This window comes from Cryptomeria japonica, chromosome 3 (genome assembly GCF_030272615.1).
Source record: "Cryptomeria japonica chromosome 3, Sugi_1.0, whole genome shotgun sequence".
NCBI classification, from domain to species: Eukaryota; Viridiplantae; Streptophyta; class Pinopsida; order Cupressales; family Cupressaceae; genus Cryptomeria; species Cryptomeria japonica.
The window spans coordinates 386300708-386323283 of NC_081407.1; the positions used below are offsets into that span (position 1 = coordinate 386300708).

A 22576-nucleotide genomic window follows, 5' to 3' on the forward strand; every position below is an offset into this window, starting at 1 on the left:
CAATTAAGGTGTGTTGTCTTTAATTCTACACTTTGCATACAAGTATACCTGGGCAAAAGACTTGTAGATCATCAATAGGTACCTCTTCAATTTATGAAAGTTGATGAGAGAGGCACCAATAAAACCAAAACAAAACCAAAGAAAAACTAAGAAAACAAAAACTAAAAATCTCTTTGGGTGATGCCAATCACCATAAGTCGTGGATGCTCCTGCATCAGACACCCATGGTAGAAAGAAAATGTTTCTTGAGTTGAACTCAAAAACATTTGTAGACCCTTTGGATGCATCTCTCTTCTTTGTCCACCAAAATCCTCCTGTTCATTTCTTTCTGCCCTTTCATCCATACTCCTACTTTATCACTCATAGCATTCAAAGTATCAAATTCGACTTCCCACCAACATAGTCTATTAGAACCAGAATAAACAATTGAATTCATACCTTCTCCTTCAACAAAACAAGTTCCTTCCTTTGTCTCCCTTGCTGGTGTACCTTTTCTCTCTCCTTCCACCTTGTCTCCGTCATGAAAATTCCCTGTGTTAATGCCTGCTGAAAGATGTATCATGGCTGTAATCTGATTTTCTTCACTCAAAACAGTGTTAGTACAACAATCAAGAGACTCAATCTCCTCATTTCCTAACAAGGAATCAAAATCACTGATTAGGGGGCTTTCATATATACTATTCTCAAACAAAGATTCATCAAAAACCCTTTCATTTACCTCCACATCATGTTCCTCAAATTCAGTTTTATCCAAGTTATCTTCTGCTGCAATCATTTTCTCTGTCTCTTCACTTTCATTGTCATCAAAGAAACTAGTAAAATGTGATATTACCTCACATTCTACTGTAACTTTAACCCACCTGAAATCAACTCTTCTCATTCTCTATCAACTACTTCAATATGCATCAACAAATCATCCTTCTCAACTTCTTCTTGATTAGTTTTAGCAAAACAAACATGTTCTTGTTTCATACCATCTATGTCATCTACTAAACAAACCCTTGCATCATTGCATACCTTTTCCATTACTCCTTGCAATGGCTTCAACTTATGTTTCACTCCATCCTTCATCAATGAGTATGTATTAGCATACCCATCGAGCACTGCTCTCCTAACGAATGCCAAGGCCTCCCTAATAAAACATGACAATCATTCATAGGCATACACATTATCTCATCATAATACTTTCCTATATTAAATTTTACCAAGCTTTGTTCGCTAACCAAAACTTTCTTGTCATCTTGTAGCCAAGCTATCCTATACTAATGCGGATGTTTTCTTCTCTCTAGCTGCAATTTACTCACCATCTCTTTAGAAACGAGATTGTTTGTGCTTCCACCATCTATGATAACATTACATACCTTGTCTTGACACTTGCATCTTGTTCTAAACATGTTTTTTCTTTGAACTGATTCACTCAACAAGACTATCTTGGTGAATAGCACTTCTCAATTTTCAACATCCTCTAATTGTGAAGATTCAGCTTCCTCATTGACATTTGCAACTTTTGCTTTGCCTTTAATTCTTCTTTTTATGTTTCCATTTTGTGGACATTTATATGATTTGTGTCCTTTTTCTGCACATTCAAAACAAGTTATCTTGTAGTTTCCTCTTCCAAACCCTCTACCCAATCTTCCTCTTCCTCTAGAATCTTGTTAACAAGGGCATGAATCATCATTCCTCTATTTTTTATTACTACTATGATCTTATTTTTCAGATTTTTCAGATTTGAATCTTCATTCTAATCTTCATATGATCTTCCTTCTATCTTTTCATCACAGCCTCTTCCTCTTTGTTTGTTTTCAAAACTTTTGTTCATTCTTTCTTCTATCTTCAAGGAAAACTAGTCTGCATCTTCCATTGTGTAAACTCTCACCAAAGCCATCTCTTGTTGTATACTTGGCTTCAATCCATTATTGTAACGGGCTACCTTCTCTTTGTTGGCCTCTAAATGACCAATTTGTATCAAAATTCTATGAAACTCTTTTGTACATTCTTTCACCGTTCTTCCTCTTTATCTGAGACTTTGCATCTTCTTTAATAAGTCTAATTCATTGTCTACTAGAATAAATTGCCTTTTCATTTTCTCAAGCATCCAATCCCATTTTGCAATTTTGTCTTTACCTCTTCTTCCTCTTTCTAGCTTCACCTCTTTCCACAAAATAGAGGCATGTCCTTTTAACCTTGTCTTTGCAAATCTCTCTTTATCGGGATCTTCAACTTCTTCAAACTTAGAATACTCCTCCATGTCATTGATCCAATCCACTAGCTCTTCGGGATTCAAATTCCCACTTAATGTAGGAACATCAATTTTTGGTCTCTTTCCTATTCTTGACAATACCCTCACCAAAAGATCATTCACAACTACTATTGCTGTTGCATCTTCTTCACCACTCATATCATTGTCCTTTTCTGTAGCTTCATCCTCTTCACTCTCAGATTCTCTCCTTTGAGCGAAACCTCTTCTAATTTCTTCTTGTAAAGCTTCAACTTGCCTTCTCAAGGCTCTGAAATCTTCACCACAAACAACAGCATTTGGAAGATTTACACCTCCACTTTTAACTCTACCTCTACCCCAACCACGTGGGGCTCCTCTTGCATACATTTTTCTCAATACCCACAAGCTCAATCCTGGTACAAACTGCCTCCTTCCAGCAATTATGCCAGCATGCTCAGAATCTTCTAGCTCTGATACCACTGATGTAAGATGAAACGAATAAGCCCAGACAAACACTACTCAACTCAAACTCACACTAATAGCCAAAATAATAAATTGCATTCCAACATAATAAGAATTTCATAAAGATCTCACACCAAATTCTTCATATCGGAAAAATATTACAATTATCATAATGAATGGAATACACACTCTGTCAATGTCGAAGATTATCATTAAACTCTATTTGCAAAACAACTTCTCTTTATTCCGTTCATAAAGTTGTTTAGAGTTCTACACTCTTCATTCCTCTTACTTCAACACAACCTTCTCACTTCACATGGGTTGCCACCTTCTCTCTATTGCTGCGTACCACACATCCCTCTGTCAATGTGCAACCCCACCTCCCTAGGCTGGTCCTCACATAATGCAGCCACACACACTCTTACCCTCTCTGCACAACTTTTCCTCCCCCAATTTTGTTCCATGCACACCTCTTCTCCCATATCGTGCAGCCCCTTCTCTTTCAATGTCTTCAAACCTTCAATCCTCACATCTTTGCTGTTACAAACTCCCAGCCACCAACTTTTCAATTCCAAAACCTCTAACCTTTTTCCACGACCCCATTAGAGACGGTTTTTACTTTTTTTTCACTCAATGCATTATTAACAAATATACAGACACCTTTGAATATTGACAATCACAATTTTCATCTAGCAAATGCATTTCGATACCTTTCTTTACATGTAGAAAGGATGTTGGCAATGGTTGTGGAATTTGGCATTATGCCTGCCAAGTGTCTAAAAGCCTTCTCTCCAAATCCATTTTGTGCATATATCACATTTCGTTGAGGCATTCTGTCAAAACAATTAAGGTGCGTTGTCTTTAATTCCACATTTTGCATACAAGTATACCCAGAAGACCCGTAGATCATCAATAAGTACCTCTTCAACTTGCAAAAGCTGACAAGAGAGAGGCGCCAACAAAACAAAAGCAAAATTGAAAAACAAAAACTATAAATTTCTTTGGGTGATGTCGATCACCATGAACCATGGATGCTCCTGCATCACCTTTAAACAAATAAAGTTCTAATAGAAATTGCCAAAAGTAATAAAGAATTATATTTACAAGACATCAAATAGTGTTTCTTCATCATATATTTCATTCCCACACATGATCATATGCAAGTATGGAAATAAAATGGAAAGCAAAAATGTTAATTGCTCAGATAAGAACCAGCTCACATTAACTTAGATGTGAAATTAGAAGATGGATGATAGCTAAGAGGAGTGGATAGATGGAAAATGTAGATACCATACTCAAGGAGTGGTAGAGATAGAATGGCATTACATCAAGGAATATGTAGCTTACAAAGATATTTAAATCAACTATATTGAAACACTAAATGTAATACCTTGAGTAATCTCTTTGAAGAAGGAAGGATAACAATGTTGTCCGTATTTTTGTATTCACAAAAATAGACAACCCCTTTAAATTTTTTGTTAAAAATGAAAAATTTATTCTAAGGCACACTTCCCGAGGCAAAATTTTGCTTCACCCTTGGACTGGCTTAATCCTCAGTCCATCCTCGATCCACGTTTCAAATTTCATGGCATTCTAAATTCGTTTGCTATGTTTTTTCTTCAATTTCGGGTTTTTTCTTCTTGACTATAGGTGGAAAATTTTCCTTTGATTGCAAGTTTTATTTTTCTCTTGTTTTAGTGTTGTAGGGAAATTTTAAAACAATTACAAGTGCACTTTATTTTAAACTTATCACTTGTAACTTACTTTTTATTTCCCCCTTGCTTTTTATATATTTTACGTTGTTGTAGGAACTTTTTGGACAAACTACAAGTAAATTTAAAATTATAAGTTTAAAAAAGAACTTGTAATTTCTTTCAAAAGTTCCTGCTTAAGTGATTTTGAGATGTAATAGGGATTTTATTTCCCTATTACATGTTTTAATGTTTTTGGTCACTTGTAAAGGGAATTTTATTTCCCTATGGCAAGTTCTTTTTTTAAGTTAAGTCATTAAAACTTGTAAAGGGGATTTTAATTCCCTATTACAAATTATTTTGACATGTCTTCTTGTTCTTTTCTCTCACAAACCCAATTTTGCCTTGTGAGTGGAAAAGTGAAGCAAAATTAAAACTTGTAAAAGGGTTTCTAAAACCCGACTTCATGTCTTTTGCTTGCATTTTAAACTTGTTCTTTCTTCCCAAGAACCCGACCTGGTATTTCTCCAAGGAGTTCGATTTTTTGAAGAATTTCAAACCAATTTTTGTGGGAGAATGCATTGAATGAAGGGGGCGTGGTGATTCTTATCCCTCTTTTGCTGGTTTATGGGCCACGTATTTCCCTTTTGGCAAGGCGCTTTTGCTAGTTTTGGAGCCATGTTTTTACCTCCTTAGGAGTCGTTTTTGCAACATCAATGGAGGTGTTTTGGTCTCTCTAACCTAAACGTTTTGCTTCCTTGCTTCAACACGTCCCTTTGCTAGGCGTTTGGACTCATTCTTCCTCCTTGGATGTCGTTTTTTATGCTTATGGTTGAAATCCAAGTTTGTTAAAAACGTGGCAAGGGTTTCAACGTTTTGGTTTTGCCTTCTATTTAAGGAGTTGATTGTTTCTTTCAAAGTTATTCCATCTCTTTGGAGGGCATTTTGATCAAGCAAGGTATATTTTGTTTTCAGTTTTGTCTTTATTTTATTTTTGTTGTTTTGAAATTCCTTGATTGATCATGGTAGATGTTTGTTTTGTTCTTGTTTCATTTCGGGTTTGAGAGAGATCTTCCCATTTATATCCAAGACTTGAATGCAATTGAAAATTGCATTGTCTTTCCCTTCACATTTTTCCCTCTTTACTTGCATTCGGGTTTTTAAAATTCGATTGCAGGTAAGATGAAAAAGTGAGTTTTTCCCCTTTGGCTGAAAAGACTTCATCATCTTTTGTCAAAAGTTCAAGTTTCAAAGTTGTAAAAAGCTTGTCTTTCCAATTTCAGGTTTTAAAAACCTGATTACAAGTGAAGGTTTTTCCCATTCCCTTGAGGTTAAAATGAAGATGATCATCCAAAATTCTTTCCATATTCATCCACATTCATTACCCTTGTTCACACATTCCATTCCCATTATCTTTTCCATGTCAAAATTCCATTTTTCTTATTACAAGTATACTTGCATTCGGGTTTTAAAAACCCGATTGCGAATATGTTCTACCCCACTTGCATACTTGTAATACACCTCTCAAGATCCGAAATTGACCAAAAGCCAAGTTTCAAGTGTTCCTACTTATTCACCATTTTCCTCTCATGAGGGATAGGGTTTTTCCCAACTGAAAAGAAGAAATATGTTTCATTCGGTTGATCTTGATGTTCCTTTGACACTTCTAGATCTCTGTCGTAGTACGCCAGGCTCTTGTTCAATGACTGATTTACCGTCATCTTGCTCTCAAAACAAGATGAAATATAAATATGATAAGTACCAAAATGAGATCTCTCCATCCCAAGTTTCCACTCCCATGGAGCACATCAAAGATACGGAAATAGGGCATGTTGACATGTCAGAGTTCGTTAAACGAGTGGAGGATCCCAAGGATAGCAATATGCAGCGCCTGTTGGACAGCCACATTCACCATGCTTCTTCCTTTCCAGTGGCTGCCCTAGAACCTGAGTTTGTTCTTTCTTGTGCCAATCATTTTGACAAAGAGACAAGAACTATCAGGAATGATGATGGGGAAGTGATTATCCGTCTTGACGCGGACACTATTGAGAAGGTTTTCAGAATACCGTCGGTACTTGTGTACATAGAGATCTCCAAAGATAGTGCAGTTGAGTACTATGCTTCAAGAGAAAAAGATTGCAAACGCCATATCAATAGATGGATCAATGAGCCACAGGCTGCTTTTACAAGGTGGGCAAAGTTGTACCGTCGTGATTTCAAGTGGGAAATCAGAGACAAAATCACTCTTCTCAGTAGGATGATGGGTTTGGAACATTCTAATGTTTTTGAACCATGGATGTATAAGTTCATCATGCTCATAAGGCAGTCTCAACACATCTCTTGGGGCGAGATCATCAGTGATACCCTTTGTGAACAACTTGCAGCAATTCCTTCCACTATGACGTTCTATATGAACTCATATTTAGTGTATATAGCAGCTTCACTCAGACACTTTCCTGGTCTTTCTACCAAGGGTGATCGCTCGCTTATACCCATTTGGGACTACTATGACCAACTGCCTTTGAGACCCAGCAGATTGCACTACAAGAGGGTCCAAGACGCCTTCTTTGGTCATTATATGTGCCTATTTGACAAGACATTGAAAAACAAAAGAGTGTCAAATGACGCATGGGAGAAGGTGAATGAATATGGCTGCTTATTCCTTCAATTCCCAACTTTCACTTACATGAGAGTTGGATGTTACAGCGGCCAGCCATCTATGCTTCCTAGATATCCAACTGATAAGATCATTCTCATGGAGTTGGGAAGACAGATCATGGCTGTTCATGCACATCAATCTATTAAGCATAAGGTTGGAATGGGAATTTCTACAAATAACCCATTAAAAACTGGCCATTATTCCCTCATTACATCCACCAAAGCCAAGGCCATGGAGATCGAAATTCAAGAAATAAAGTTCAACAGATTCAAGCCAAGAATAGATTTTGATTACCAAGGCATGAAGGAAAAGATCAAAAAGTCCTTCACGCATGTGCATCGGATAGAAGACATTTGGGTTGATCTCCATACACAAAAGGAGGTTCGTAAGATGGATTATTGCAAACTCACTCTTGAGCAGATTGTTGACCTGAACTTGGTGAACATTTCCGAAGGAATGATTGATGATGGAGTGATACTTGATCCTGAATATATTGAAAAAAGAGTTGATGAAGCACCACTTCCATCAATTCAATGGTCGCATAAGGAATGTACTTCCATTCTTAATAGATTTCAACCTATCTTAGCTAACACCAATACTTGGCTCAAGAGCAACGATATTAGACTCATCAAGATCAAGATTGGAAAGGAAGATGATTCTACAGGACCTATCGGACTCAAGTCTGAAATCAAAATAGACAACAAGGAAGGTGCATCATCTTCAAGCACGAGAATCAGTCCAAGGAATTGAAAGAGCTGCTCAAAAGGTGCAAGCGTTGGATTCTTGGGTAGATCAGCTTCCTGATTTATGTACCCAAGTGTTGAAAGATGTGTTCCAAATGATGGTTAAGTTGGAGACCATTAAAGAAAAATTGAATCAGGCTTTTGAGGTTTTCAAACAGAACCTGAAAAGAGTTGAAGGCAATTTGATGGTTTGACACAAGATGCCTCAAGAAAAGTTGAACGTTCTTCAAGAACATGACATTATTCCTTCTAGAGTCATGTATCTAGAATTTGAAGAATTTTGGAGAATAAAGTCCTTGTTCTCACGTCACTCATTGAAGATGTTGTTTCTCATTGCAAGAAAGTCTCTTGTAATATTATGGATCAGAATGGAGAATTGTTGCCAAAAGAAGAAGTTCTCTCAGATCTACAGATGAAGATTCACCATGAATGGAGGAATGAACAATTTTCAGCTATATCGATTCAAGCTTTGGTGAAATATCAAATCTTATTGCAGGAAATCCAGTCTTCTCTTGAGAAGAGCAACATTACAATCCTTCGTTGCAGCGATGTTATTGTGAAAACCATGATCATTGCAAAGAATACTCACGAACTAAATCCTAATGAACTGCAAATGATCATCCAGAAGTTTGAAGGGTTCATGGCCAAACATGTTGTAACATAAGTGTTTTTCAACACTTAGTTGTAGTCTCAAATTTGTAATTTCAGTATTGTAGTTTTCGTTTTAACAAGCTTACTTGTAAAAGCAATTTTGTAAATTGCAAGCTAAATCATTACTTGCATTTTTGTAATTACAAGTAGGCTAATTACAAGTCAATTTAGAATAGGACTTGTAATTTTGAATAAGTCTTAGTAGTTGAATAAGTCATGGTGGTTGAGAGAATTTCACAAGTTAGTTGAAATCCTTCCACCTTTTTCTCAAGACTCCTCTCCTATAAATACTTGAGAGGGTCTTTTGTAAAATCTATCTTTTTGGAAAGCAAGCAAGTAAACTCTGCTAAATTTACAACAAGAAAGACTTTGTGCTTTTTATGTATAAATCGAAGTTGAAAGAAATAGAAGAAGATTGCTCAAGGATTGAGACTTTGTGCTAAATATTTTGAGTTTGCGTTCAATATTATATTTCTTGCTAGTATTTCTATAAGAGCTTAATCGAATTTGATTTGTAGACTTTGTGTTACAAGTATTAGAGATTAATATCTGTTAGAGTAGATTTTCTATTGAGAAAAGTTGTAGGACTTTGTGTCCACTTATTCTTGAGAGAAATTAGAAGTAGATTTTGTAATAAGGAATAGCTATGAGACTTTGAGCTCACACTAGTTTTTGTTGTTTTATGTAGAGAAGAGCAAGATATTTCAGACTTTGTGTTGTCATACTTTGCTCTTGTTATCATTAATAAAAAAAAGGGTAGATAGGATTGCACATATTCAAGACTTTGAGTTTGATATTGTTGTCCCGTCCTGAAGGAAGTGATGAAAGTCTTTGTGCTTTCAGGAAACTTCATTTTCTTTCTCTCACTTTGTTTTATAAGTTGTTGCTACTGTTATTTTCAATTGCTATCACTTTTCTGTGAAGAGAAAAGGATATAGTTTTTCTTGAAAAAAGAAGAAAGACTGTTGTCTCATCCATTTTTAATTTAAGAATAGTTTATAGATAGGAGGAAACCACAATTTTGTACATCCCCCAGGTGTACAAAATTTTCAACCAACAGACAAGAGTAGCAGATTTTTTGATCAAGATATACAATAGAAGATCCAAGATGCAGAAGGAAAAGGAGTTTTAGTAGGTATAGTGTTGTAGGCTCTGCATGGTTTGCTTTGCTGGCTACCTGCCAGTCCCATAGGTTATTTGGCCTAGTGGACGTAAATAAAAAATATTCATTCATCAGTTTGAATGTGTTATGTATTATGTTTATAGGTTATTTGGCCTAGTGGACGTAAATAAAAAATATTCATTCTATCAGTTTGAATGTGTTATGTATTATGTTTCAAAATAGTTAAGTTATGTTTTAGGAAAATGCACAGCATATACACAAAGATCCACCCATTTTTGAAATCTTATAGAACACCCCAAAAAACTTCCAACCCCATTATATCAAACCTGTGTACTAATCCAGCTCTTTCCCCCCTTGAATGAGACAGAAATATTTTTACCTCATTTGCACTGCTTCTTTCTCGGAACTCTTGCGTGTAATATGTGGGATCAATTTTGCTGTTGTAAATCCTGCTCCTATTATTGTTGCGGCAAATGGGCAATACATGAACCGAAAGAGACAGAGAATGTCCATTGCCAACAGTTAAAATTGTTGAGCTCCCAGAGTAAGGTAATCTGTTGCTGATGATGCAATTTTTTTCAGCAGTTGCAGAGGCATATAGCCGGAAATCCTGTGGCCTTTTTGTGGCGAGTATATGAGTGGTCTGAGCCATTGTGTGTGCGAAAGACATGGGCGAGTAAGCACGTGACAGGTAGATCAAGAAAACTTCTTCGCGTTGCAAAGCTAACTCTCATGGAGTATATTAGAATCAAGGCGAAAAATGGAAATCTTGAATCCGAATTTAATGGAAAATGGAACATATACAAAGTTCAAGGACATAAAAGAGGCCACAAGGAGGACAGGTAGGGGAAAGGAGTCTCTAATAGCCTATGTTCTAATAACTGTTCATCCCATTACAACTAATTTTATTTCATTTGTATTTTTTTGTGGTGGGTTTTTTATATCAAACTCTGATTTGTTTTGTAATTTTATGTATTGTGCGAGCTATGGTTAAAGTATGAGGGGTCTTCATTCCAAGGGGTCTTCAATTCGTCAAAGTTGTTTAGGGCACGATCTCAACCTCATTCCTTATGATGTTGGGGTATTGCACTCAACAAGGCTTGATCCCTAGTGGGCTCATTAAAAACCATTCAACTTCACCAATAAACCAAGGGTCCATTGACATGCATCTAATTTTCCAATTACTATCTTCAAAAAAACTCAATATATGAAATTAGAAGTTGATTAAAATATCTTGCATGTATAATAGGTATTCATTTCTACACTTAGTAGTTAAAATTTGAATATTTAGAAGAGGCTTTTGTTAGGATAAGGTGACATTAACTCTGCAATCTTAAGCCTTTCACATGTCTTCATTTTCCTTGTAAAGTGTTCCCTACGACATGTGAGAAAAATATTTAATGTTTATGCCGACTATATGAAGTGAACCACCTACTTCTTGAAATCAATGGTTCAAATTTGAAGTTTTATTATTATTATTTTTATCAAATATCTATAATATTATTTTTTATTAGGATATTCTATCCTTTTTTATGTTTCTAAAAAAGAAAAAGGAAAAAAAAAAAAAAAAATTAAAAAGAATTAGCTTTATTCTTATTTTTCTTTTTTCTTTAAGGATTCATTAAGTTTAAAAATTATTTTACTCATTTATATCTTTTTATGAAATTATAAATAACAATTAAAAATTATTTAAATTAATTTATTTTATAATTATTTCTTATTAAATTTTAATTATTGTAAAATAATTATATAATATCTTTTAATATTTTTTTAATTAAATATTATGTTTTTATTAATAATTTATTATAGTTCTTCTAGTACTTCTTTTATGGATTAATTTTTATTAAGTTAAAATTTATTTTAATTATTTATGTCTTCTTATTGAGTTATAAATAATAATTAAAAGATATTAGAATTAATTTAATTTATATTTTTTTGTCTTAGTAAAATTTTATTTACTGTAGAATAGTTATATTTGAATTTTATTTAATTTTCATAACTAAATAAATTCAAAATCAACACCTATATTAAATATTTAGAGCGAGAGAGCAAGAGAGAGTAAATATTTAGAGCGAGAGAGCAAGAGAGAGCAACTAACTTTTGACTATTGGTTTCATGTGAATAATTTAAGGATACCGTGTGTCCTTGGGGAATTATGCTAAGGGTAGTATGCCACTTGATTATTATCTCCTTCTCTATCTCTCCTCCTTGTACATATCTCCTTACCTCTCCATATATCTCTCTATTTTTGCCTTTTATCCTTCCCACTCCATACAACTCTCTCTCTCTCTCTCTCTCTCTCTCTCTCTCTCTCTCTCTCTCTCTCTCTCTCTCTCTCTCTCTCTCTCTCTCTCTCTTACTCTCTCTTATATCTCTTTCTTATATATCCTCTCTCTCCCTCTCTCTCCCTCTCTCCCCCTCTCTATCTATCTATATGCATTTCTCCCTCTTTATATTTATCCTCATATCTCTTTCAATCACACACACATACCCAATTTCTCCCATCTTATCTTTATCTCTATATCTCTCTGACTCACACAAACACACTCGCTATCTCTATCTCTATCTTTGTCTCTATCTCTCTATCTCTAGATATTATTCACTATTATTCCTTCATCTCTCTTGCTCTCACTATAGCACTCTCTACCTCTCTATATATCTTCCCATATCCTTATCTATCTCTCTATCTCCCCCTCTCTCATTTTCACACTATTTCTATCTCTATTTCTCCTTCTCCCCCTTTCTCTCTCCTTCCATCTCTGTCTCTCTCTCTCACCCTTTATATTTTACAAGTTATATCTACTTTCTCTCCTTTCTTTCCCTATCTCCATCCCTTTTTATCCCTATATATCCCTCTCCCTCTCTATATCTTATCTTTCCTTCTCTCCTCATCACTCCCTCTTTTTATATTTCTCTACTTTTGCTCCATCTCTAATGTGTATACACATACTCCATGTTTCTCCCTCCCTATCTATCTCTATCTCTCTCCCTCTCTCTAAAGTCTAAACTTTTCTCTCTATTGTTTGTCTTTGTCACCTTCTTTCTCTCAATCTTTCCCCCTCTATAATGTATACTATTATCTTGACCTCTCTCTCTCTCTCTCTCTCTCTCTCCTTATAGATCTCGATATATCTTCCCCTTTGTCTCTCCTCTCCATCCCATATCTTTCTATATTTATCTCTCCCTCTACCTATCTCTATCTCTACCTATTTTTTCCCTCTTCCTCTCTCACTCTATCTTCATCTCTACCTCTATCTCCCTCTCTCCCTTTATATCTCTAGACATGTGTCCTCTCTCTCTCTCTCTCTCTCTCTCTCTCTCTCTCTCTCTCTCTCTCTCTATATATATATATATATATATATATATATTCTTCTCTATATCTATCTCTATCGCTTTCTACCACTATATATCTCCCTCTCTCTATATATTACTTCCTATCTCCATTTTTATCTATCTCTCCCTCTATTTCCCACTATTTTTTTCTCTTCAATTTCTACCTATTCCTCTCACCTCTCTCTTTCTCTCCTTATCTCTCTATATCTCTCTACTCCTCTTCATCTCCCTCTCCTCATTCTCCATCTCTATCTTCAACTTTATCTATGATTCCATCTTCTTCTTTATCTCTATCTCTTTACCCATCTCTCTTACTCTTCCCCCTATATATCCCTCTTTCTTTCCCTATCTCAACGTCTCTCTCACTCTCACCCTATTGAAAACATAACATGAGCTTGTTGGTTAGGAAACTTGAATATCTTCTTGATTCAAAGGTTTTATTTCATTTATGATTGGATCCTTATATGTGGATGCATAGTTGATTTTAAGCTACCACTTCTCCCTTGAGACCTTTGTTACAAAAATAACATCATGGCCTACCAATTGACCTCGTGTACTATACAAAATAATGCAAAAAATAGACCAAATTTTTCCCTAATCAACCTTCCCCACCTCTTCAGTATACCCATTGCACACTAAGGTGCAATTGCTAATTCTACTTTATGGTTGATTGTAATCGCATCTTCAAAAGGTGAACATGAAGAGATGATAAAGATAAATTAAAATGGAAAAAATATTCTCTTTCCCACATCCACTTTAAGACATGAAGGGTCATGTATTAGGTGCTCAAGTTTAGGAAGAGAAAAGGTATCCATTTGGGAATCTAAACAATCATAGGGAATTACAAAGCACTTAGAACGTCAACAATGTAAGTGGTTTTAGGTTTGACGCCTAAGGAAGAGTCACTTGGAGAGTTAAATTATTTTATTATATATCTTGGCTATTCATTCTCCAAGGCGTGGTTTTTTCACAAGTGGTTTTTGCCCCTTGTTCTGGGAAAACAAAAATTGGTTTTCCGCTCCCATTTGGCTATAAATTGGAGCCAAGGCACAGTTGTTTCATCACAAGTATTTTTGAGGTTTCCAAGTAGTTTTGGGTTTAGTTGGAGAAGTGAAGTGCAATATTGTTGCAGTCTCTCTTTTGAAGATTAATAATATACTTTCTCTCATTGTCTAGTGGAGTTATTTGTCGAAATGGTTTTTCTACATAAATCTAATGTCTATTTTGGTATAGTGATTTTGCATTTATATGTTGAATGGTGCAATCACATGTTTATCTAAAATTTATTTTCAAATTGGTAATCTTTTCAGATTTTTCATCATGTAAAAAAGTTAATATTGCAATATTTCTTCCACTTATTTCTCAACAACTTTTTTGGACATCATAGTGCATAATTATCAAGACATTTGTGCATAGATATTTGTCAAAACATGTATTAGAGACATATGTATTAAGATCAATTGTGTGTTTTCTTTTGTGGTTGTAATGCAGTCTTTTGGGCATCTATGAATAGGTATCAGATGTTACTTCTAAATGACCACTTGTGATCTTTGTGCACATAATGAATCCTCCTATGTTCATCATGACTACCCAGAAGTTGAAACAATATCTTTAAGCTCTTAAATCACATACAAAGAAACCCTAAAAAAGTCAAAATTTGTCATATTAGGAGCTTAGCATGCACAAAATTTGGGTGGGCGGCTACTAAATCCTTTCCCTGGCTCAAAAGAAACATTTGTTATTTGAATAGTTTAGGTAGCTAAATCAAATAAATAAATTTTTTTAAGTGTGAAGTTTTCATTGACATCGAGATCAAAATATATTAAGAGTAGCTTCTTATTCGTCTTAAAAGGAGATCATTGAGAAAATTGAAGAATTCATCATCAAATTAAATAAAAGAGAAGCAGTTCCTACAAATACAATGATAGGGTATGTTGTCCCTAGACTATTTATAGCCTTTTAAATGTTAATTTTTTTAATATATTCTTAATTCACAAAATATATTAGAATCAATGAGAAAATGTCTCAAAGACATCTTGCACTCCAAAAATCATTTTTAAGCATGCTTTTATCATTAGAGCCTTACTTTGTTGAGTTCGGGTATTGATGACTAACTTAAATATTGATGTTAGGAAGGAAAGATAGGAATTGAAATTCATTTATTTAAAAATTGATTTAAATGTATAGTTATAGGATTGTAATTATGGAATTCTTATATCTATATTAATTCTCTTTTTTTTTTTAATTTGTTTTGAGAGAATGGCTTAATACAATTTATATCAACAAATAGTGCAATTTTGTTTGAAGTTAGACTCATTCTCCAATCTGTCTTCGGACATGTAGTGTTGCGGTTAAAACACTTTGTTGGTGAAGCAGCCACCAAGGTTCAAATCTTTGTTGGGCCTTTGTGCTCGCAAGGCCTTGTGCCTTCGCTGGGTCGGTGTGCTCGCGGATTTGAACAAGTGAAGTGTGGGGATGAGGTCCCTCGTTTGTGGCCTCACTGGTTCATAGCTCCCGGTCAAAAGCGTTTACCCCTTAATAAATAAAAAAAGACTCATTCTCCAATCCTTCATTCATCCTCATTTACATGCATTCCATTTATTTGTTCATACATTATCCCTTTCCACATATTTTTTCATATAGATTATGTTTATTGCAATATCCCCCATCTCTAAACACTTATTGTAAGGCCTCAGACATATGTACCGTATGACTTGTTTATGTTTATTACATTCCCTTTATCTAGATAGTTTATGCTTGTTGGAGCTTGTATATATTTATTTTGATATTATACTTCTTAATTAATGTTTTGTTTTATCATTGATTTACTCTATCAATGATGGTTTGTATTGGCATTTGGTGTTCAACTATGTATTATGACATGCTCATGAATATATGTGTGTGGAATAGTATAATGGTCAACTTCACTATTTTCACTATATTTGATATATGTAATTAATTATGTTATCTAGTTCAACACTATGCTTATTATGATTCTCAATATCTACATTTATATTTTTCGGTCATGTGACTTTAGAATTAATTTTAGTTGATGCAATTATTGATGTTATCTCTTTCATGTTATATTATGTCAGTTGTTTTTATTTGTATTTTGACTATTTGATATGAAGCAAATGTGCCTAATGTTTTATTTAGTGTGAAATTATAGGATTTTCCCTAATGGTGGTCATTTGGAGATGATTAAGTTTACACAAATTGTTATATGTGTCTCCTTGTCTCACTAAATTCGATTTGTGAGATGAATCTTGCAATATCTATGAGACTAGGGTTTATATCAAAGTCAGCAATGGATCTACATGTGAATAATTTGTAATGTGTGTTTATTTCATCTTTTAGTTTTCATTTTGATTTATTTAGTTTTGTGTTTACTTTTATGGAGTGTTTACAACTTACTTTTATGCTAAATGTGAAAGTTAACTATTTAATAATCATCGTGGAATGGTTCTATACATTTAAGTATAATGATATTTTAAAATGCATTAGAAATTTAAAAGATATTTTATGCTTTATTCCTTAGTCAAATTGATTAAATTGATTGTGTTAATTCTTTTGAGAAAAAGAACTAATTTAATTGTAATTATTTAAAAATATAAAAATATTAAATTTTTTTCTTAATGTTGGCTCTGCTCTCAGAAATATCTTTTAAGTGAAAATATCTAATTTGAAAATGTTTATTGAAAACAACCACATTGTGAATTAATTGAGAGTAGGAACTAAAAGAAAGGCTAATAAGGAGTTTAAGATTTTTTTTGAGGGTTTAAATTAAAGAAAGGGCTTTTTTTTCTTACTGCTTGAAAAAAAATGTGTGTCCTTGTTTTAAAGATTTGTTTGCTTTGAAAATGGATTTGAAATAGCTTTTAATTGCTACACCTAACAAGAAAGAAGATGTTAACAACAATGTATGTTGTGAGTGTGGAGACAAAAAGATTTCATTAAAACCTTAAATGAGAAAGTTGCATTGCACATCAATGTATTCCTTTTTTAAAATTTTAAAATATTCTTATTTGTTGAGTTGTCTACAATGCCTACATTAGGTGAATAGAACATGGTATTTGATTATTAGATTTCATTCAAAATTTAAATCTTGAATTATTTAATTAGTCAATTTATTTTTTTATTTTTAAATATAAATTGTAGTTAGCAAAATTTTCTCAAATCCTAATATGATGCAATAAGTGTTGTCTTATGCACATTAAAAACATAACTGTATTTTTAGATTTAAGAAATCTAGATATTTTATTTTGAAGAAACTTTTTACAGTTTATTAATGGTGAAATATGAATAGCGTTGTGCTTGAAACATAACATTTAAGAAAATCATTTTTTTAGGATATTGTGTTTGTTTATATTTTGTGGGGCAACAAGTCTCGTGTTTGTTTTTTTTCTCAACCCTTTCAACACAAAGATCATGAACTTTACCCTCATTTTTTATGCCTTGACTTTTTGAGAAAAGGTTTACTTTTGCACCTAGGATTGAATACTAATGTTAAGAGTAGAGTGGAACTATGTCATGCTTGTAGAATTAGGTATATCTAAATACAAAGTATTGTATGAATAATATAAAAATAATATAAAATAAATTGGGGATTCAAATATTCAAAATGAGTTAAACTATTAAATACTTAAAAACGGTGCTTATGTTGAAGGTCCTAAGGGAATCATATAAGATGTTATACATATTTGTGCATGAATGCCCTACAAGAATCACACATGAAATCACTTTGAACATCATTGGCATCAAAGGCCCTTAGGGAATATACAAGACTAGTAATATGATTTATTTGTGTTTTAAGGCCCCTAGGGAATCAAGCAAGTTTATTATGACACTCTACTTCTAATACTTAGTAGTTCCCTTCCTATTTACATTGGTCCATTAGTATTCAATATTTCTTTGTGATTTTATTTCTTAAATATGATGTTGTACCAAATCATTCTTTAGATTCTTTGTGGTTGTTACCACATCATCTTGTGTGTAATTGGTTGGAACCCATGACCATTGTATTCCCTTGTGTATTATATTTTTGTGATGTATGTTCTTAGTATGTATTTGTTGGGAAATAAATCGGTTCAATACTAAAGGTTGTGAATATAAATTTCTCTATCCAATAAAATAATCAAAGGATGAGATACAAGGCTTGGATAAATACAAGATGAAAATCTAAAACTCATAAGCAAATCTAAAAATTAAGTTGCCTTAATTGTGGAAAACTAGGATTAGTTCCTTCTTCTTTATGATGCCAAAAATAGGCTATAAATCATGATTAATAAACCTATATTATGTGAACATATAACAAAAATAAATAATGATTAACATCAACATAAGATAGCAGCAATAAGGCATAAATTAGCAACACAATATCAACACAACATGAGATTTATGTGGAGAAACCCATGCGGGAAAAAACTCCACCAAGAAGAGAGGACAAGCTTGCGTTATCTAAAATAAAAGTTCTTGCAATACAATCATTTCCATTTTCATCTTTACCTCCATCACATCAACACCTATGCACATGTAAACAACCTCCTTATGCCTCTTGTATGTCATTTGTTCCTGCAGAGAAATCTACATTCAATTGTTAAAATCTACAATCTATACCCAAAGGCTAAATTTATAGAATGGAAATAGCTCCAAAACCACCAATAGATATTCCCAAAGGAGCCTCTTCATTACTCATGACAACAAGACTTGTAATGCCTCAATGGAACTCGAAGGACATCGATTTAGCTTCCAATACTTTCCCTCCAACTTAGGTGCCCATATTTGCAAGATAAACATTACATTAAATGCAATAAATGATCAAATACCAAAAGACACATGTTGCTTCTTCCATTCTCCCACTAGGAGAATCCCATAGATCACTCTTTTATCCACTTCCCAAGTCATCAAATATCTTACTATGGACATTCATAAGTGGGGAAAACATTATTAAATAATTGTGTTCACAATCCACTTTTATCATTGCTAGTGGAAGCCATCACCCCTTATGAATGCATTACAAATAATGGTGAGAAAAAAATATTATAATTTATTTTTCCAATACATCCTAAGTGTCTTAGAACACTCTACAAGGATGTTGGAACCATGTCATAGGATTTACAAGGTAGATGACACCTTACTCCTGACATTCTCCCACTTGACATCATATATTGTAAAGACATCCATAGGAATCATAAACAAGGGAAAACCATCCCTTAGCCATCCATGTACCATCTGAATCTTAACCATGCTCTCATGCTCTAAAAAAAAAACTAAAAAAGCAACTGTGATAACCATCATCATACAAAAAATTCTCAAACCTCCAACATGCCACATATGGAAGAAGAGGAACATGCCAAGGTGAACCATATCAACTATCATCGAAACTTGCACCAATCTCTACATGAACATAAGCATTAGATTCAAACAATATCAATCGCCGTAAATTGTAATTCATCCAATCTTATAACCATACCTTAAACCAATGTAAACCAACATAGACAAAACTTCATACCATCAACATATCAACTCTAAATCTACAATCGAGATTCTATATATTCGACCTCCTATCTCAAAGCAACATACTAGTGCACAAATGACCATAGATAAGGCTGTTGAGAATCATTAAATTTGAGTCAAGTTTTGAGGCCCATTTCAAAATTTTGCTATTTTATTTTCAGAAAGCAACCTAGTCTCATTCAGGTGGCCTAGTTAGAGAGAGGGTAAAATGGAGCCAGTTGATTTTCAAAGGGTAAGGCTTGGGAAATGTGTCCTATACCTTTCATTTAGCTAATGAAGTGTTGTGCAACTTTCAGAATTTATTTTGGATCAATTGATCAGGTACCCATTTCAAGGGGTGAGCTGAAAGTGCATGTTAGGTGCAAATGCAGATTTTATTGAGTAGCCTACTTTGAGATCCTATATCTTTTGCCTAGTTGATCGCCATGCCAAAATTCAAAGTGCACTGAATTCTATTCATAAAAGTGTGCCTCCATGCAAAATTTCAAGTCTTTATGAATCCATTTTCTCAATTTAGCAGGCTCAATCCGTTTGCAGTTTGTGTTGTTTGACAAGTCCCTGTTTCAGCTGCTAGTCGGAGCCTCGCTTTGCACATTTGTAAAAGATGCCCCGGTAAATTTCACGTTAGAATGTTTTTTCCGGGCTATTTTTGGTATAAAAGACAAGCTATGTTTCAAATTTCAAGCTCCTACCAATCCGTTTGATCAGTTTTCAAAAGGGTTTATTGAGCCACCTTATTCAGTGTTCCATACTTTCATTGCTATATCAGTTAAAGTGGCTATTTTTCGTGAGCGCACCATTTGCACCCAGTCAGCCTTTTGGTCGAACTGAGCATTCCAAGTTTTGATATGTACTTCAAGGTACCTATACCTCGGATTTGAGGATCTACGAAGATCGTTTAATATTTTTAAGAGGCATCATGAGTTCCTTGCGCATTGACTTCATCAGGTCCACAATGTCGACAAAGCCACTTGGTCATCTTTGACCATTAATATTTCTTCACTCGGGATTCATCTTGAGAAACCGCTTGGTAGAGTTCATGTTTGTATATCAGAGTACATGCTTGTCAGTTTGCAAGGTCCAGAAAGGTGTTTTGACCAGTTTGAAAATTACGTCTTTGCAATTAAATGCGAAATGTGGCGCAAGTGCCTGAAAGTTGCAAAACTCAGTTTAATGATCAGAAAATGGTGTTGATCAATTCTAGAGGTGTGTTAGAGGTTCCTGAGAAATTTCAAAGGTCAGTTGCATGAAAATGAATTTTTTTTTTTAGTCGGACCCACTTTGGGGCCCGACCTGGCTCATGCCTATGCATTAATTTTATGGCGAAATGGTCTTAAATTCATGGTAATGTATATCAATGTCAGCTCGACTGCAATTCGCTAGTAGGATGGTGAGAGGCGACTTCAGTTTACTTGTCGTCTATGGATTGATGGACGTATATCTTGCATGCTAGTTGTAAACTTCAAATAATTATCAAAGAGTATATGCAAATTATAATGCTAAGCCCAGGTTCTCCTTTGTGTGGTGTTTGGGTTGAAGAGCCATTAGAGACTTTCAAGCAATTACATTGGCAAGATCAATGCCAATCTCCCTTTGCCATGAGCATGATAAAGGAGGAGCTTGAGTAATTTTTTTTCTGCAATGTGTGGAGTGAAATATGGAGTTGAAAACATTGGAAACCTTCAAAGCAGATTCAATGTGTTATGCAAACCCAAACCCACAATCTATGCTAACGTCCTCCCTGTCGTGGTGTTGAAGGGAGGTTTGAAAATGTTTTAAAGCAAATTCAGTGGCTGGTGTAGAGCCCACACTCCAAAGTCTTCGCTAGCATCCTCTCATCCTGCGTGGAAATGGTGTTTGGAGAGATATTGAAACTCCAGCCAATTGAAATTGGCAAGTGTACTGCCAGGTCCTCCTCTCTGCTATGGCGTGGATCCTTGGGCAACATGATGGAGAAGGTGTTTTGAAACCTTTATGCAAGTGCAATCTGCAGGACAAAGACCCCCATTTGGCGTGGTGTGGAAAGTTAAAACTCCAAGCAAATAAAGGCAGTGTGGCAAGCTAAGGCATGACATTTCCAATCAAATGCATATGGCAGGTTTGAATGCCAAGCACCCTCTCCTACGCAGTGGTGAAGGGGCATTTAAAAAGTGTAGATGCATCTGCCAGGTTAAAATGCTAAGTCCTCCCCTACGCTATCAGGAAAGAGCTATGTGAATTAAAGAAAAAGCATTCCCCTAGCACGTTGAAGAAGGAGGTGTTGAAGGAGGCGTTGAAGAAGTTTTATGAAACTCCAATGGCAAATGCAAATAGCAGGTCTGGGGCCTCCCTCCTCCCATGCATGGTAGACCATGTTAAAAGGACCTCAACCAATTGCATTTTGGGTAGGCTCCCAGCCAAACCCTCCCTCCATGTGAAGTCTCCAAGGAAAATGGATAGACTCCAGGCCAAATCCCCTCCTCCTGTGTCGCGTTAAAGTTTGCAGATGAGGGTTTCAACAATTTCATGCAAATGCAAATGGCAGATGTAAATTGCCATTCCTTCCCCCTGCGTGGTTAAGCGAATGGAGTGGCAGTGTAGAAGACTGAGGAGGGGCATTTAATAATCTCTCAAGCAAACGTAATTCACAGCTATTACAACCATCATCACATGCGTTTTAGAAGAAAGGCAACCATGAAAACACTCAGGAAAAGTTCAGAAAGTGCATTTCTAGGAAAAACCATTTATCCTACATTTGCTAGGGAATGGAAGTTTTTGGTATTAAAATACAAACGCACACTCATTCATAGTGTCAAATCCTCAAGGGCTTTTCACACAAGGTGTCAGTTGGGCGCCCAGTGGATCCCACGCATGTGGGCGCGAATCTTGAGGCAGCTGAAGAGATAGCTGGCAACTAGGTGGACCCCTCGTGTGCACGGATCCCGAGGTAAGCGGGTTTTGCAAAGAAAGGGTGGATTAATGAGTGAGCAAGTTCATCAAGATCCGACGGTCGGTGTTTTTTCGCGAGGTGAAGATGCTTGAAGAATAACCATCGCGAAATAGCAAAAAAGCGAAGGATTAAAGATCGTGTAGGTTCGTCAAAGATCTACGGTTGGCGTTGTTTCACGAGTCGAAGATGCATGCCCGTTACCCTTTGCGAAATGGCGAAAGGTGACGTGGTAGGTCCAAGTGGTGGTCTAG

The 22576-nt window shown here is 35.0% G+C and overlaps 1 protein-coding gene across 2 annotated transcripts in view; it reads right to left on the minus strand.

The window, feature by feature from the left end:
* LOC131044738 (uncharacterized) overlaps positions 1-10379 on the minus strand; it is a 41156-nt gene extending 30777 nt beyond the window's left edge. The window contains exon 1 of one of the 2 annotated variants that reach the window (XM_057978139.2): positions 9927-10378. In XM_057978139.2, the coding sequence (XP_057834122.2) occupies positions 9927-10217 (291 nt within the window). In that variant the 5' untranslated portion in view covers positions 10218-10378. Of the gene's footprint in view, positions 1-9926 lie in introns of both variants that reach the window. The other variant, XM_057978140.2, reaches the window with a different exon arrangement.
* Positions 10380-22576: the final 12197 nt, after the last annotated feature.